The sequence below is a fragment of the Salvelinus sp. IW2-2015 genome, linkage group LG28 (genome assembly GCF_002910315.2).
Source record: "Salvelinus sp. IW2-2015 linkage group LG28, ASM291031v2, whole genome shotgun sequence".
In the NCBI taxonomy this organism is placed as follows: Eukaryota; Metazoa; Chordata; class Actinopteri; order Salmoniformes; family Salmonidae; genus Salvelinus; species Salvelinus sp. IW2-2015.
The window spans coordinates 30,410,967-30,428,760 of NC_036868.1; the positions used below are offsets into that span (position 1 = coordinate 30,410,967).

Consider the following 17,794-nt stretch of genomic DNA (forward strand, 5'->3'; position numbering starts at 1 on the left):
CATACGTGGAAAGATAAAATCAGGGATGTCTTTTTTCGACTTACTTGAAGAAGATATCTGGCACGTACACACCACCCACAGCACACCCACTCACCACCAACACACCCACACCCACAACACTACACCACACACACACACACCAGCACACCACCCACACACACACAACCCATGATACTTAGATGAACACCACCTACTACAGGATAACAGTAGGGCTGATGACGCCCCCATGTCAAATCGACAGGGTCTGTAGTGGAAGCTCCATGATAGAACATAAGATAACAGGGGACTATTTGCAATTAAACCCCCCACTTTTCTTTACCGCTGCTGCTATCGCTGTTTATATTCTATGCATTACTTACATGTACATACTTTAACCTCAATTACCTTGACTAAACCATGTACCCCTGCACATTGGACTCCCACGTACCAGTATTCCCTTAATATATAGCCTTGTTCTTTTATTTGTGATTACTTTTTTTAAACTTTATATCAGTAAATATTTTCTTAATTCTTTATTTTTCGTAAAAACTGTATTGTGGCTTGAAGGACTTGTACAGTAAGCCATTTCACGCTAAGGTCTTGTGTTATTCGGCTCATGTGACAAATTAAAATGTGATGACTTTTTTGATTTGTACGGCATGCAGGGTTAAAACACACCCCAGCACAACCAGAACGGGTATATCCTGGTATTACTACTACCTCTTGCTTCAAGTTCTGTCTGCTTTGAATGTTATACAGTATATGATCACGCAAACCAGGATCGATTTCGAACATTTGTTCCCATTTTATATGATAATTAAGTTACATAAGATTTAACAAGACAATGCTGGTTTTCTTGTTGCTATATTAGCCATGCTACTTGTGTAGCTGACGTTGTGTATTACCTTCGTTACATAATTATTATTTTCCAGAATGCAAGGGAATAGGTTCAATAACACCCTATCTCCTCTGATATTCCGAGCCACACAAAGGAGCAGTTGCTAAGTTGTTTACAGTTGGCTAATATCTCCTCTTATAGTGTCGTTGTAAATGAGGCTATAGAACCTCTAAGACCAACACTTCACTACAGGCAACTTTAACACTCTTTTAGGGGAATAAAAAGGTTTACTGTCTCTAGGAACCTAAAGGGTTTCTACTGGAAACCAAGAAGTTTTTCTTCTATTGAGGGAAGCACAAAAAATGTGGCAACTTGGGCCATTATAGCAGGACCGATTATTAGACCTCTGTACTGCCAGGGCCAAAAAAAAAATTCTGGCATCCCAGCGGTTTGGCCATAAAAGTATAGTTGTGAATTTTAAAAAAACCAGATCTTGCAGGGATTCAATAGTTGGAATTGTGAAAAGAGTTGTTGCCTGTTCCCTTTTCTCTGCTATTGTTAGTCATTCCTAATGGGGAATCCAGAGAGAAATCAAGACCCTGTTTCCTCAAGAACATTGTATCGAAAGAATGGCAAAAACAAGTTAGGGGGAAAAACACTAAAAAACATCATACACCCAAAGTTAGACCAATATCTTTTTCTTTGGAAACAACGGACCCACTTTTTTGGTTGCAGTAGATTAACTTTACCATCTTACAAAGGCAGAAGACAAAATGGGACTGCTATGTACATAGGCTTGGTCATTTCGTAGGTTTTCTGACCTGTGGACTTTCCATCACCATGGAGAGAAAAACAATTGCACAATACATAGATTGGAGTACATGAGAACATTCAAGTTGGTTTTGTGATGGTGTTAATGTGGCTTCAGTTTGGTAGAGGCAGTGATGCTTCTGCAGTACTAGGGGGTAGGCTTGTATCCCACGGGGGACCAGTACCAGAAAACAAGTATAAAATGTATGCACTCTACTGTAAGTTGCTCTGGATAAGAGCAATCTATTGAAAAGGAATGAGATAGACCATTTCAGTTTTCCCATAGAAATAAGTTGCATTTCTGCCAACATTTCAAAGGAAGCAACTGGAAAAAACATATATTCAAGCAAGTATTTTTTATATTTAAGTATTTAATCCAGATTAACTGTTTTGTACAGATAACTATCAGACTGTTACAAATGTTAACAAATGCTGGTAAACACTCTATTTTCAACAAAAGTAGTACACTAGTCCTGTATTAGAGGACCATATATGAAGTTCTTTAGCTCGGGTATTTCTTTTCCTGCTGCATCTCAAACTGGTACATCGTTCAAGGGCACTTAAATATTTGACTTGCCATTTCACCACTTCTGATTGAATTGGATTAACCAAGTGATATCAATAAGGGATTCAAAGATTTCGCCTAAATTCACCTGGTCCAGTTTAGTCTCATGGAGAGAGCAGTTCATAATGTTTTACCATCAGTATAGGAAACTAGCAATTTGAGGCTTCCATTTGCAATGTCCTTAGTTTTGACTCTTTTACAATAGTATCATAAATGATGTTTTATCCAAAAAGCACAAATATAATGAACAAGTGATTCCAACATGTCATATTGCAACTGTCCTCCTTCTAAAACAGGCTGTGGTGTTGGTTGACACTGTTGCCATTTCAGAAGCATGGAGGCTGAGGAGACAAAGGTGATGGAGGGAGGGAGGGGGTAATGTGTATTACATATCTAAGCTGTATGCCATACAGAGGGATCTCCAGTGATGAATTTTGTAATTCCTTCTTATATCTCCACATTCATATTGCAAACCCTCCATCTGTTTAGAGATCACAACAAACAACTTCTGTGTGCTTTTGTCCTTTGAAGTAATTTTCTCTTGAACTGAACTGTTTTGTTTTTATTGGCCCTACAACAACACGTTAAATAAGCTTTAAATCCATGAACATTTCAAATCTATCTTGTGTGTCCTAAAAGAATGCATTTAGTAAAATCTAATGTGAGTACCATTGTTTGCATGGTCTGTGCATGGATGCAATGTCTTCATCCTGAGTTGGGGAATATGGAGCGATAACCTTTTTAAAAGATGGCAGTACTTCCAGGCTATTCTGCTGTTAACATGCGCTCCATAAAGAATCAAGGGGGCAGCAGGACGTTGGGTGTGTTCGTGTGTGTGCATTAAGAAAACAAAAAATTGAAACCTTTGATTAACTAGGCAAGTCAGTTATTAAGAACAAATTCTTATTTACAGTGATGGCCTAGCAAATGGCAAAAAGGCCTGCGGGGGTAGTGGGGCTGGGATTAAAATAAAAAAAGTAGGACAAACACACATGTCATGACAAAGAGAGACACCCACAACCGACTAACTAATGAAGAGAGACGCTAGAAGACGACAAAGCACAAATGCATGGCAAACACACACATGACTAGACACAGCCATGAGAGGTCTCCTGGCTTCTGGAATAGCTCCGGGGGCATGTGGACAGTTTTTTGACGGGCCGCACTCAGGTGAAGCAGGTGGTTAGAATTGAGTGAGGCTCAGGTCCGTTGGGGGTCGTTGTCACCGTTGTTAGATGGGCCTGTCATTTTTATGATTGCCCTCGACCTCGCAGCAGAGCCTGTTTGCAGACCCGGAGCTGGGTGGGCATTCTATGTTATGTGTTTCTATGTTGGGTTCTTTTCAATTAGCCTGATATGGTTCTCAATCAGGGGCAGGTGTTTTACGTTTCCTCTGATTGAGAACCATATTAAGGTAGGCTGTTCACACTGTTTGTTTGTGGGTGATTTTTCCTGTGACTTTCCATCACCATGAAGAAAAACAATGCACAATACAGTAATTGAGTACATTGAGACATCAAGTGGTTTGTGATGTGTTAATGTGGCTCAGTTGGTAGAGCATGATGCTTGCAGTACTAGGGTTGTAGGTTTGTATCCCACGGGGGACCAGTACAGAAAAGTATGAAAATGTATGCACTCTACTGTAAGTTGCTCTGGATAAGAGCATCTATTGAAAAGGAATGAATAGACCATTTCAGTTTTCCCATAGAAATAAGTTGCATTTGCAAAGTATTTCAAGAAACTGGAAAACATATATCAAGCAAGTATTTTTATATTAAGTATTATCAGATTAACTGTTTTGTACAGATAACTATCAGACTGTTACAAATGTTACAAATGCTGGTAAACACTCTATTTTCACAAAAGTAGTACACTAGTCCTGTATTAGAGGACCAATATAGAAGTCTTTAGCTCGGGTATTTCTTTTCCTGCTGCATCTCAAACTGGTACATCGTTCAAAGGCACTTAAATATTTGACTTGCCATTCACACTCTGATTGAATTGGATTTAACAAGTGATATCAATAAGGGATCATAGATTTCGCCTAAATTCACCTGGTCAGTTTATCTCATGGAGAGAGCAGTTCATAATGTTTTGTACACTCAGTATAGAGCAACCTAATAGCAATTTGAGGCCTCCATTGATGTCCTTGTTTGACTTTACAATAGTATCATAAATGATGTTTATCCAAAAGCACAATATAATGAACAAGTGATTCCAACATGTCATATTGCAACTGTCCTCCTCTAACCAGCTGTGTTGTGGTGACACTGTTGCCATTTCAGAGCATGGAGGCTGAGGAGACACAAGGTGAGGAGGGAGGGAGGGGGTAATGTGTATTACATATTCAAGCTGTATGCATACAGAGGGATCTCAGTGATGAATTTTGTACATTCCTCTTATATTCTCCACATTCATATTGCAAACCCTCCCATCTGTTTAGATCCACAAACAACTTCTGTGTGCTTTTGTCCTTTGAAGTAAATTTCTCTTGAACTGAACTGTTTGTTTTTATTGGCCCTACAACACACGTTAAATAAAGTCTTTAAATCCATGAACATTTCAAATCTATCTGTGTGTCCTAAAAGAATGCATTTAGTAAAATCTCTAATGGTAGTACCATTGTTTGCATGTCTGCATTGGATGCAATGTCTTCATCCTGAGTTGGGGAATATGAGCGATAACCTTTTAAAAGATGGCAGTACTTCCCAGGGCTGATATGCTGTAACATGGCCTCCATTAAAGAATCAAGGGCAGCAGAACGTTGTGTGTGTTCGTGTGTGTGCATTTAAAAAAAAAAATTGAACCTTTATTTAACTAGGCAAGTCAGTTATTAAGAACAAATTCTTATTTACAGTGATGGCCTAGCAAATGGCAAAAGGCCTGCGGGGATGGGGGCTGGGATAAAATAAAAAAAAGTAGGACAAAACACACATCATGACAAGAGAGACACCACAYCACTACATAAAGAGAGACCTAAGACGACAACAAAGCATGGCAGCAACACATGACAACACAGCATGAGAGGTCTCCTCTCTGGAATAGCCCGAGGGGCATGACAGGTTTTTTTGACGGGCCCTCAGTAGAAGCAGGTGGTTAGAATTGAGAGGCTCAAGGTCGTTGGGGTCGTTGGTCACCGTTGTTAATGGCCTGTCATTTATGATTGCCTCGACCTCGCACAGAGCTGTTTGCAACGCCTCGTCATCCAGTGCACAAAGGGCAAGAAGATTGCATACCAGAATAGTATAGACATCAAGAAAGCCAGTCAGTTGATTATTAACACGTTTTTCCAACACTTTTGACAAACAGAGCAAAATAGAAATTGGCCTATAGCATTTAGGATCAGCTTGATCTCCCCCTTGAAATAAAGGACGCACCATGGCTGTCTTCCAAGCAATTAGAACCTCCCCAGAGAGGAAAGAGGTTAAAAGGTCAGAGATAGGCTTGGCGATGATAGGGGCTGCAACCTTAAAGAAGAAAGGGTCTAAACCATCTGACCCAGATGTTTTTTGGGGGTCAAGTTTCAGGACCTCCTTTAGCACCTCAGACTKAGTGACCGCCTGCAGGGAGAAACTTTGTAGCGGGGCAGGGGWAAAAGAGAGAGGAGCATCGAGGCTAGTCGCATTAGAAGGGGTGGGAGATTAGGAAATGTTGGACAGGCAAGGAGGCATGGCAAATAGGAGTGCTCCTTGTCAGTAACAACCACATCATCAACATTAAGTACATGGGCAGCTTTGAAGAGGAGGATTTATTCCCCAGGTTTTAACCGTTTTCCAGAACTTCTTGGGGTTAGACCCACAGAGAGAGAACTGCTCCTTAAAATAACTAACTTTGGCCGGTCTGTCACGTCCCTGTCCGGCCTCTAGGTCACCAGGCTGCTCGTTACGGCGCACACCTGTCACCATCGTTATGCGCACCTGCGCGTCATCAGAATCACCTGAACTCCATCACTTCCCTGATTACCTTCCCTATATACTGTATGTCACTCCCTGTGGTTCCTTCCCCAAGCTCCATTGTTTCTGTTTCAGTTTCATGTCTGTGTGCTGTTAGTGTTTCTTGTTTTGTATTATGTTCTGTTTATTTTATTAAAACACTCACTCCCTGAACTTGCTTCCCAACACTCAGCGCACATCGTTACACTTCCGGGTAGCCTGAGTGCACTTATTTCTCATTTGCCTGAACGAGAGCCAGTCAGCTTCAGTATGTGTGTGCCAAGCCTTTCGCCAATTGGAATTCTTGAGGTGGAGTAACTCTGAAAGATCACGGTCGAACCAGGGGCTGAACCTGTTTTTTGTTCTCATTTTCTTTATGGGGCGTGTTTGTTTACAATACCACTGACAATATCAAAAAAGAAGGTCCAAGCATCTTCGAAAGAGTGGATCAAGCTGATTCTATACCAATTTACAGAGGCAAAGTTATGAAGGAAGGCTTGCTCATTAAGGTCATTACAGAGAACACCAGACTGATACCTATCAGGATAATTTGTGAGGAAAACATCAAGGAGAGTAGCCTTTTCTGGGTGTTTGGAGTCATACCTTGTAGGATTGGTAATAATCTGAGGAAGATTCAGGGAGTCCCATTGCTTTAGAACTTGGTCAAGTGATTTAGGCATGTCCAAGTTTAAGTCACCTAGCAGGACAAATTCAGACTTAGTGTAAGGGGCCAGGACAGAGTTTAGAGCAGGTAGGGTCCAGGCRGGTGCTGATGGTGGACGATAACACCCAGCTACAGTCAACAAAGAGCTATTTGAGTGTGTATTTCTGTGTGCAGACAGAAGAGGAGAAGAACGGTGATTTATACACAACCTGTTTTATTAAATAAAATGGAGGTGATTTATCTGGGGCCATTTACTATGCTTTCGGGAGGGCTAGATGGCATTTTATCCCTGTTAGAGCTACAGTAGGCTAGAGCCAGGGGGTGAGGGGAGACGTTTTACTGCATGTCTGTAGAGATGATGGCAGTGTGGCACTTTGGATTTCAAGTTACAAACAAAAGGATGCTTCTTCGTTCAAGCATATACAACTTAGACTTTCTAATATAGAAGATGGAAAATGAAAATGTTCCTTATAATTCCTCTAATTCTAATAACTTATAAGTGCAATAAATGAAGGCTATTGTCCGTGCAGTAAATTCAAGATATCATGTGAGTAAGTGCGAGCAAGTGCGGTCAAACCAAGACTCCTCGTAGGCCCGACTTCCTCCCTCAAATTACCTTTCCTCCTCCCGTAGCCACCGCACCGGCTGCAAGGGGGGTATTCATCTCCAATAATGGCTTCACACTAATAATTAAACTAATAATGCTCTGGTTATTATATACAAATTGGTTATTTGGCTCTGACATTCCGGCCCCTAATTGTAAAATGCATAATCAATTACCTAAAATATTTAAAGTAGAGCCCATAACAACAAAAKTTATACTGCATCAGAGTGTAATCGTAATTCATAATTGTCTAAGGTCCTATATCGACCTAGATGTATGGTTGTATGTGGGTGCGTGTCGGTGAAAAATCCATAGTTCATGAGCTCGACATCTTGGGTTGCATGTCACTTAAAGATGGAGGTTGGAGCTCAACATCAGGCTTTTTTCATAGGCTTAGTCTGCCTCAATGAGCAGACAGAGCTTGGTGATGTGCCTGGCTAAAATGTTAGTCTTTGTCCTAACTAAGACGCTCCGGACTAGGCCTTTAGTCCTTGGCAGGGCCTTCACCACACGTCCCAATAACCATGAGTTTCTTGGAGCTGTCTCATCCATGATGATGACCAGGTCTCCAGGAGTGAAATTTCTCCTAGGGTTATTCCCCTTGCTCCTTTCCTGCATCAATGGSAGATAGTCCCTAACCCACCTCTTCCAGAAGAGGTCGGCAATGTACTGCACTTGCCTCCACCTTGTCCYGGAGTACAGGTCTCCTCMCTGGAATAGCCCGAGGGGCATGACAGGTTTTTTGACAGGCCCTCAGTAGAAGCAGGTGGTTAGAATTGAGAGGCTCAAGGTTGTTGGGGTCGTTGGTCACCGTTGTTAATGGCCTGTCATTTATGATTGCCTCGACCTCGCACAGAGCTGTTTGCAACGCCTCGTCATCCAGTGCTCGTTCTTTGAGGATGATGCTAAATCTTCTTCACTAGCCCGAATCGGCATTTCCCATACTCCTKCATGGTGGGCTCCTGAGGGAGGATTGAATGACCATTTTACGCCAACGTTCCGTAATGTGTTCTGAATCTTCTTGTGATCCAGTTCTTTTAGGGCCCCTGCTAGCTCCCTTTGTGCACCCACAACGTTTGTGCCATTATCAGTCTTGATACTAGGCACGGGGCCTCTTCGGCAGATAAATCTATGCAAAGCATTAATGCAGGAAGCTGTGTCTAAGTAGCTAGCAACCTCTAGATGGTTTGCATGACAAGCAAGGCAGCTAAAAGGCACAKCTCATCGTTCCACAAGAGAGCAGACTAACAGTGGAATGCTTACTTATGGGCCCTTCCCAACCATGTAGAGAGAAAAAAATAGAAAAAATATTTGAAAAATAATAACACAAGGAATAAGTAATGATAACTTGGCTAGGGTAGCAGTACCGAGTCAATGTGCAGGGGTACAATGTAATTGAGGTAGATATGTACATATTGGTAGGGATAAAGTGACTAGGCAACAGGATAGATAATAAACAGTAACTYCAGCTRATGTGATCAGTCAAAATAGTTAATGAAAAAAGGGTCAACGCAGATAGTCCAGGTAGCRATTGGTTAAATATTTAACCAAGCTCAGGCTTTGCCTGACGACTCACTCTGAATTTAATTCCGCAACTCTATCAAACAACACATACATTCGGTCTGAAACTTCCATCCAAGAWGTCGTTTGTGTGACTTCAAAATAAGGMGTGTTGTACATAACAAATTCCTCACGGATTGGATMGTCTCTAACAAATCTAGCTAATCAGAGTATCAGAGTTGTTAACGTCATTATGTAGGCCAGCTCTGGCTGAACCCATCGGTTTCTGGGACCAATCAGACTGGTCAAAATGTGTTTGCATTCTAGAGATCGTCGGGAGGGAGGCAAATCCAGACTTATCAAAGAGATTAAATGTCAGTTGGCCGGAGRGATGTGGATGTGTAGCCAAGGTAAACTCAGGCTGCTAGCAGCCCCAAACCACCCCCGCCATCATCACCAAATAGCCATCTGTTGCCCCATAACCATTGATATGCAGGAGTCATAAAAGGGGTTGTATTGTACAAAAAGTATTTATATTTCCCCTCTCTGGCTGAGCAGCATATAGTGTCTAATTAACATGTCTGGGCTGAAAATTGCTCTGGTCTCCCGCAACACCAATTTGGTCTGATAATAAAYTGACGGAATAAACAAACTCAGCCTCTCGCCAAGTGCTTGTAGAGACAGGAGAACAAACATAAAGAGATGATGAACAAGACCAGAAGACTGCTATATAAAAAACATAAAGCACTAAGTGTTAAGGCTTAGTTCTGCTTCCACATTTCATTTTCCTCTCCTCACAAAATGCATGTTATGTCAGGTTGCCATGCTGTATGATAATTGGTTAATGGCTGGTTTTGGGAATTGAGGTGTTATGGAAAATAAATAGGCTAACTGTGCGTTGACTGTTTTGTGTTTCTGGTGCATGGCGCTTTGTTGAAAAATATTCCACCTCTGGAATTTCCGTAGAGATTCAACTGTCTCATTTTGGAATTTTAAACGACTGTTGGCAACTGCTGGCGTTTCCTTGGCAACTGCGTGGAAGATACAGTAGATATCTATAGAGAATACTGTGGGTTAATAAATATTATAATACAGTATATAATAATATAATAATAATATATGCCATTTAGCAGACGCTTTTATCCAAAACTACATGCATACACATTTTACGTACAGGTGGTCCCAGGAATTGAACATACTATCCTGGCATTGCAAGCGCCATGRTCCGATTGAACTACAMAGGACCACCTTTAAAAAGTGCTCAGCCAACGAAATTATCACAACGTGTGTCCATTTAGCAATTTCCTGCATTCTGACTCTTAGTTACCGGTCCATGATATTTTATGCAACAAAAACAATTTGGTCAATTTTCCTTATAATTTGTAACTGCCTGAATTTTATTCAATCAAATAGCTACCCTGTCCTCCACCATAYTACAGTCTCTCTCTCATCTGTAAGCCCCCATGTCTGTGTGGTAAGGAAGTGGAACTTAAACACAGTGAGAMGCCCCCATTGTTTGACTGCAGGCTGATGGAGCCACATGTCCTTTCACTAATGCTGTGTTTTGGTGCTCTCCGTTTCCGTCAATTCACAATCACAGCTACGGTGAGAGGAGAGAGACAAACAAAGACCAGGGAGAGGTGTGTCAAGAACAATCAGGTATACAGCTGGGAGAAGATCAAGTAGGTTCTGATTTCCGATGTGTAGATAAATAACTATAATTAGGTACAGCAGGTTTCAGGTGGGGTAAATGTGTTTTTAATTTAATAGTATGAGGGTGTAACCAGTAACCCAATAAAGGAAATATGGTGGGCAGTCATACACTGTATGTCTCTGAGTCCTATTTGAACATTCACTGCCTGTTCTTGCGTGCTTGCCAAGCAGAACTACTGAGAGTTTTGCTCAAAGTGTTCCTGCTTTGTAGTTGACTCGTTGAGAGTCATTTTGGAGCCGGTTTCTGTGAAGTGGAAAATAGACGAGGGCAGTTCATGTTGACTCTTTAGGTAGTGTGGCCACTTGGTCGTCATGGCCACCCTCGACTTGTGAGTTATGTCATGCCAAGGCAGATGATGGTGCCACGTAGGCAAACTGCTGTGGTAGTTGACGCCTTTAACATTTTCACGTGTGAATTCCAAATATCTCTAACGGTCACCCCAGAATARGTTTTTTTTATGGCCGTAATATCAGAATGCACTCACTGTCCCAAAATGTGATTATTACGCAACAGGACAGTTAACCTGCGCTGCCCTCAAACCAAGGCACAGTGCCTGCTAATTATCTATAGGCTATGTTTCAACTTGTCAATTTCAAATATTTCTGTAACAAGTTTTATTTTCTAACATCAGTTTGAWTTTAGGTGTGTTCCACCTCTGCATTCATTCACATAGAAGTAGCCCATTTCACTGTTGCYGACAATTCATGTTTGAGGCTTCACTGAGCCGGACAAACTTCTCTCTTCGASAAGAGCCCAAGCACTTCCCCAGTGTTTCCCCGGATCAAGTATGCAGACATTTGCAAATCTACAGTCAGAACAGAACAAATATTTTCCCCTGGCACATTTTCCGGCTGGTGCCCCCATTGCCTTCATTGTTGTTTTCCTTGCTAATAACAACTTTGGACATGTGTACATTCCTATCAAAGTATGTATGGAGCATAATGCATTTACTGTTTTATTCACGTTTTTAAGTTCTGGTGACAAATCATGCATTCCAGTTCTTGTAAAGACTGTAATGGGCACATATAATGTTTGRAAAATACTTTTTGGAAGGTTGTACTGATTATTATGAGCTAATGCTGAGCTAAATACCAGCTATGTCTGGCACCATGTTTGCTGACATCATACAATGCATTCTGGTTGTCACATAAATGTCTGTCAGACCAAAGATGTTACAACYAAATGAGGTGAAGTGATGGTTTCACCTAAATCTGGCAACCCTGTTTAGCTTTCACATGATGGTTAGGCTAGGCAGTAGGCTTCTATTTGGCTGGTGATCTGTGAGGTGATAAKATTTCATTTGCTTTGTGATTTGTCAAAAACTGTAAACGGCTTGTCATGTAATTTGCTCCGGTTCTTGTATACACTGTAACAAGTACATCAAAGATTTGCKATATGCTGAAAAGCAGCCAAACTATGTTCATATTTTTCAGGCAATGGGCACAGCCATCTTTGACTTTGACTTTGTTTACATGCGTTTTATAGTGAATGGCAGTCTGGGATTAGGAAGTTTTCGCTTGTCAAACATAAACAAACATGGRTGCCATCATAAAGATGTTAGCTGCTGTTAGCTTTTCTAAACAATATTACATTTATCCCAATATTACAGTGCTTACCAGAGATGTGGTACATTGTAAGTCTAGCTGTTAGGTCGCTAACTTATGTTTCGTTTTTTTGTCAGCGCAACCTATTATTTAGACTGGTTTATGGAATGAGTTTCGCTGTGAATGTGATTGTAAAGGGTGCGTAACTGGTGGCAGGAAAGTCAGACGCAGGAGAGGAGAACTAGGTAATAGCCGGAGCAGTTTAATTGCAAAACCAATGGCATAAAGAAATAACAAACAAAGGATACAAAACCTGACGCGCACCAGTAAACATGTGCACAAGCACTTACAACAAACAATTCCACACAAAGACATGGGGGGAACAGAGGGTTAAATACACAACACTTAATGAGGGAAATGAAAACCAGGTGTGTAGGAAAACAAGACTAAACAAATGGAAAATGAAAAGAGGAACGACGATGGCTAGAAGACCGGTGACGCCGACCGCCGAACACCGCCCGGGCAAGGAGAGGAACCGACTTCGGTGGAAGTCGTGACAGTGATGCTTGGATGATGAGTGTGATGCTTGGATGATGAAGTTCGCATTTATCTTTTACAATAAAATATTAAATTGAGGAATAAAGTCGTGAAGACCTTTATTTCCCATCAGTACAAAACTTTGTTTAGGTGCTTTTCAGACAAGAATGCTGTTAGACACGTTTGTTGCGTCATACGTTCTGTTGCTACTCTTCCAATCACATATTTACGATGGTACGCTGCAGGGACCCCTCAACAATGATCACAAATATGTGATCGCACGCGTCAAAGGGTTAAAGTTGTTCAATAGGCCCAGGGGATATCAGGAAATTCCATCAGTTAATAATATGTCAAAAAATAATAATAATTGGCACAACACCACATGGCTGATTTATGATTGAATATCTGTCTCTCTCTTCCTTTCTCTCTCTCTCTCTCATGCACATACACACGCACACTAAAATCCCAAATGGACCAACACCTATGGTAATGAATAGCTATCTGCGAGGCTAAACTGCACCCCTGGAGTAATGAGTGTGTTACGAAGGACTGTGTGTGAGTCCCAGTGTGAAATCTTTCTTCCCACAAGAGCCATTATGCTCACCTCAGCACTAAAACGCACAGGCAGAGAGAGGAAGGACACACTGGGCTTTAGATCCAACGTGCTGCTATTCAAGGAGTGGGGCATTACATTTCAAACAGCACCATATATTCTCTCTCTCTCTTCCCGTTATATATAAAGACACTTAGTTCCCATTCACTCTCAGTACCTAAAGTCCTGACCCAATGAACAAGGCACTGTATGCCGTAAGTGCCCAAACCGGTGCTTGGTTTTTGAACATATGTGTTTTGTACTGTAGATTTTTCCCAGGTTTTAAGTACAGTATCATGGTAGATACTTATGGCTGCATGGCATCATCTTTTGTCATCTTAAACCTTTGTGGATTAGCCCTGATGCTTCGAGTGGTTGGTTTCTCATATCTCATGTGCATAGCCTTCTGTACAGTCATCGTCTGGTCTTCTAGCTCTGTGTGTCAGATACTGGGAGAGGAGCCTCCTAGAACAATGTTGGAAGGACCGACGCTGGGGATGAGAAGCAGGTACGGGGAGTCAAACATTTAATAGGAACAGACCTGTAACTGGACAGAAACAGTGTCAGCACACAGGTATACAAGGACGTATGAACATTAATGCAGAAGCCGGGAACAGAGCGAGTAACTAGACAGAAATAGGGAAGGTAATGACAGAGGTGATTGAGTCCACCAGGTGAGGGGGGAAGGCAGGTGTGCGTAATGATGATGGCAGGAGTGAGCAATGCTGGGGAGCCTGGCGTCCTGGAGCGCCAGGGGGGAAGAGCGGGAGCAGGTGTGACAAATGGGAAGGTTCTGGGAATGCAATTATGGCCTGCTGTACTGTAGTCTGAGTGATCATTTGGGAGGGAATTCTCATAATTTTTTGAGGGAGAGATAYAGAGAGATTGAAAGACATACAACCAGAGAAAGAATTCATAGTTCTCCAGATGGAAATGCTTGTTACAGGCAAGTCACAGATTTCAATTGAAAACGATTAAACTGTCTCCTTCTCTGTATTCAACACTTGCATACTACCACTTATACCCCTCATATCCCCCTCTGTGTAAGACAGCTGTATCCATGACAACAAACAAACAGACACATGAACGTGCAAACACACACAAAGTAAATTAGATCGGCACAAACACACACACACACACACAGCTCTTCTCCAGCCTGCCTCTTAGGGGGGTACATGTGCATATGAAGATCTTCAGTCGTCTTTCTTCCACTCCTCCTGCTGCCAGGCCGCTTCCGACACGAAGCCCAGTCTGCTGTCACTCAAGGAAACAGCAGTGTTGTTCGACCACGCAGTTTCTTCTCCTGCAGTCTGCATGGTSAGATACAKTACCGTTCAAAAGTTTGGGGTCACTCAGAAATGTCCTTGTTTTTGAAAGAAAATCTAATTTTACGGCCATTAAAATAACATKAAATTGATCAGAAATACAGTGTAGACATGTTAATGATGTAAATGACTATTGTAGCTGGAAAAGGCAGATTTTTTATGGAATACAGTGCCTTGCAAAAGTATTCATCCCCTGTAGCGTTTTTCTTATTTTGGTGCATTACAACATCTAATTTAAATAGATTTTTATTTGGATTTCATGTAACACACATGCACAAAATAGTCCAAATTGGTGAAGTGAAATGAAAAAATCACTTTTTTCTAACAATTTGAATAATAAAAACAGAAAGTGGTTGAAGCCCCTAAATAAGATCTGGTGCAACCAATTACCTTCAGAAGTCACAGTATTAGCTAAATAAATCCACCCTGTGTGCAATCTAAGTGTCACATGATCAGTCACATGATCTCAGTATCAAATCAAGTTTATTTTATATAGCCTTCGTACATCAGCTGATATCTCGAAGTGCTGTACAGACACCCAGCCTAAAACCCCAAACAGCAAGCAATGCAGGTGTAGAAGCACGGTGGCTAGGAAAAACTCCCTAGAAAGGCCAAAACCTAGGAAGAAACCTAGAGAGGAACCAGGCTATGAGGGTGGCCAGTCCTCTTCTGGCTGTGCTGGGTGGAGATTATAACAGAACTATGCCAAGATGTTCAAAAGGTTCATAAGTGACAAGCATGGTCAAATAATAATCATGAATAATTTTCAGTTGGCTTTCATAGCCGATCATCAAGAGTTGAAAATAGCAGGTCCGGGACAGGGTGCGGTTCCATAACCGCAGGCAGAACAGCTGAAACTGGATAGCAGCAAGGCCAGGTGGACTGGGGACAGCAAGGAGCCATCACGCCCGGCAGCCCGACGCACGGTCCCAGGTCCTCCGAGAGAGAGAAAGAGAGAGAGAAGGAGAGAATTAGAGAGAGCCAAGATTTTCAAAATGTTCATAAATGACAAGCATGGTCAAATAATAATCAGGAATAAATGTCAGTTGGCTTTTCATAGCCGATCATTAAGAATTGAAAACAGCAGGTCTGGGACAGGTAGGGGTTCCATAACCGCAGGCAGAACAGTTGAAACTGGAATAGCAGCAGGGCCAGGCGGACTGGGGACAGCAAGGAGTCATCATGCCCGGTAGTCCTGACGTATGGTCCTAGGGCTCCGGTCCTCCGAGAGAGAGAAAGAAAGAGAGAAGGAGAGAATTAGAGAGAGCCAATATTTTCAAATGTTCATAAATGACAAGCATGGTCAAATAATAATCAGGAATAAAAGTCAGTTGGCTTTTCATAGCCGATCATTAAGAGTTGAACAGGTAGGGGTTCATAACAGCAGGCAGAACAGTTGAAACTGGAACAGCAACAAGGCCAGGTGGACTGGGGACAGCAAGGAGTCATCATGCCCGGTTTGCCGTGACGTATGGTCCTAGGGCTCAGGTTCTCCGAGAGAGAGAAAGAAAGAGAGAACGAGAGAATTAGAGAGAGCATACTTAAATTCACACAGGACACTGGATAAGATAGGAGAGGTACTCCAGGTATAACCAACTGACCCTAGCCCCCCGACACAAACTACTGCAGCATAAATACTGGAGGCTGAGACAGGAGGGGTCAGGAGACACTGTGGCCCCATCCGATGATACCCCCGGACAGGGCCAAACAGGAAGGATATATGATGTATATGATGAGTATATGATCAGTATATGATGATGTCAGTTTACCTGTATACATAATCTCAGTATACCTGTTCTAAAAGGCTCCAGAGTCTGCAACACCACTAAGCTCGGGGCACCACCAAGCAAGCGGCACCATGAAGATCAAGGAGCTCTCCAAACACATCAGGGACAAAGTTGTGGAGAAGTAAAGATCAGTGTTGGGTTATAAAAGGCCCCAGTTATGCACCGGGGCCTCCCACTCCTCTTTCTATTCTGGTTTGAGCCAGTTTGCGCTGTTCTGTGAAGGGAGTAGTACACAGCGTTGTACGAGATCTTCAGTTTCTTGGCAATTTCTCGCATGGAATAGCCTTTGAGTTTCAGAAGAAAGTTGTTTCTGACCATTTTGAGCCTGTAATCGAACCCACAAATGCTGATGCTCCAGATACTRAACTAGTCTAAAGAAGGCCAGTTGTATTGCTTCTTTAATCAGRACAACAGTTTTCAGCTGTGCTAACATAATTGCAAAAGGGTTTTCTAATGATCAATTAGCTAATCCAAGTTCACCATTTTAAAAGGCTAACACAACGTGCCATTGGAACACAGGAGTGATGGTTGCTGGTAATGGGCCTCTGTACACCTACTGTATGTAGATATTCCCATAAAAAAAAACTGCCATTTCCAGTTACAATAGTCATTTACAACATTAACAATGTCTACACTTGTAACGGTTTTCTTCCGTTGGTGAAGGAGAGGACCAAAATGCAGCGCGGCTAGTGTTCAACATGTTTAATAAACAAAGAGACGATAACGTGAACACTATACAAAATACAAAATAACAAACGTGAAAACCGAGACAGTCCTATCTGGTGCAGAACACAAAGACAGAAGACAACCACCCACAAACCCCAACACAAAACAAGCCACCTAAATATGATTCCCAATCAGAGACAACACAAAACACCTGCCTCTGATTGAGAACCATATTAGGCCAAACATAGAAACAGACAAACTAGACACACAACATAGAATGCCCACCCAGCTCACGTCCTGACCAACACTAAAACAAGTAAAACACACAAGAACTATGATCGGAACGTGACAACACTACATTTATGATCAATTTGATGTTATTTTATTGGACAAAAAAATTGCTTTTCTTTTAAAAACAAGGACATTTCTAAGTGACCCCAAACTTTTGAACGGTAGTGTATGTGGYAACTCCTTCAAGACTGTTGGGAAAGCATTCAAGGTTGACAGATTGCCAACAGTGTGCAATGATGTCATCAAGGCAAAGGGTGGATATTTGAAGAATCTCAAATATCAAATATTTTCATTAATTTAACACTTTTTTGGTTACTACATGATTCCATGTGTTATTTCATAGTGTTGATGTCTGCACTATTATTCAACAATTTAGAAAATAGTAAAGATAAAGAAAAACCCTGGAATGAGTAGGTGTTCTAAAACCTTTGACCGGTYGTGTATGT

General features: G+C 41.7%; 1 protein-coding gene across 1 annotated transcript in view; it reads left to right on the forward strand.

Annotated features, from left to right (window-relative positions):
• The window catches only part of LOC111954297 (sterile alpha motif domain-containing protein 5), a 39,278-nt gene extending 22,762 nt beyond the window's left edge, over nucleotides 1-16,516 (forward strand). Inside the window, exon 2 of the mRNA XM_070435856.1 lies at nucleotides 16,409-16,516. Within this exon, the coding sequence (XP_070291957.1) occupies nucleotides 16,409-16,516 (108 nt within the window). The remainder of the gene's footprint in view (nucleotides 1-16,408) is intronic.
• Nucleotides 16,517-17,794: the final 1,278 nt, after the last annotated feature.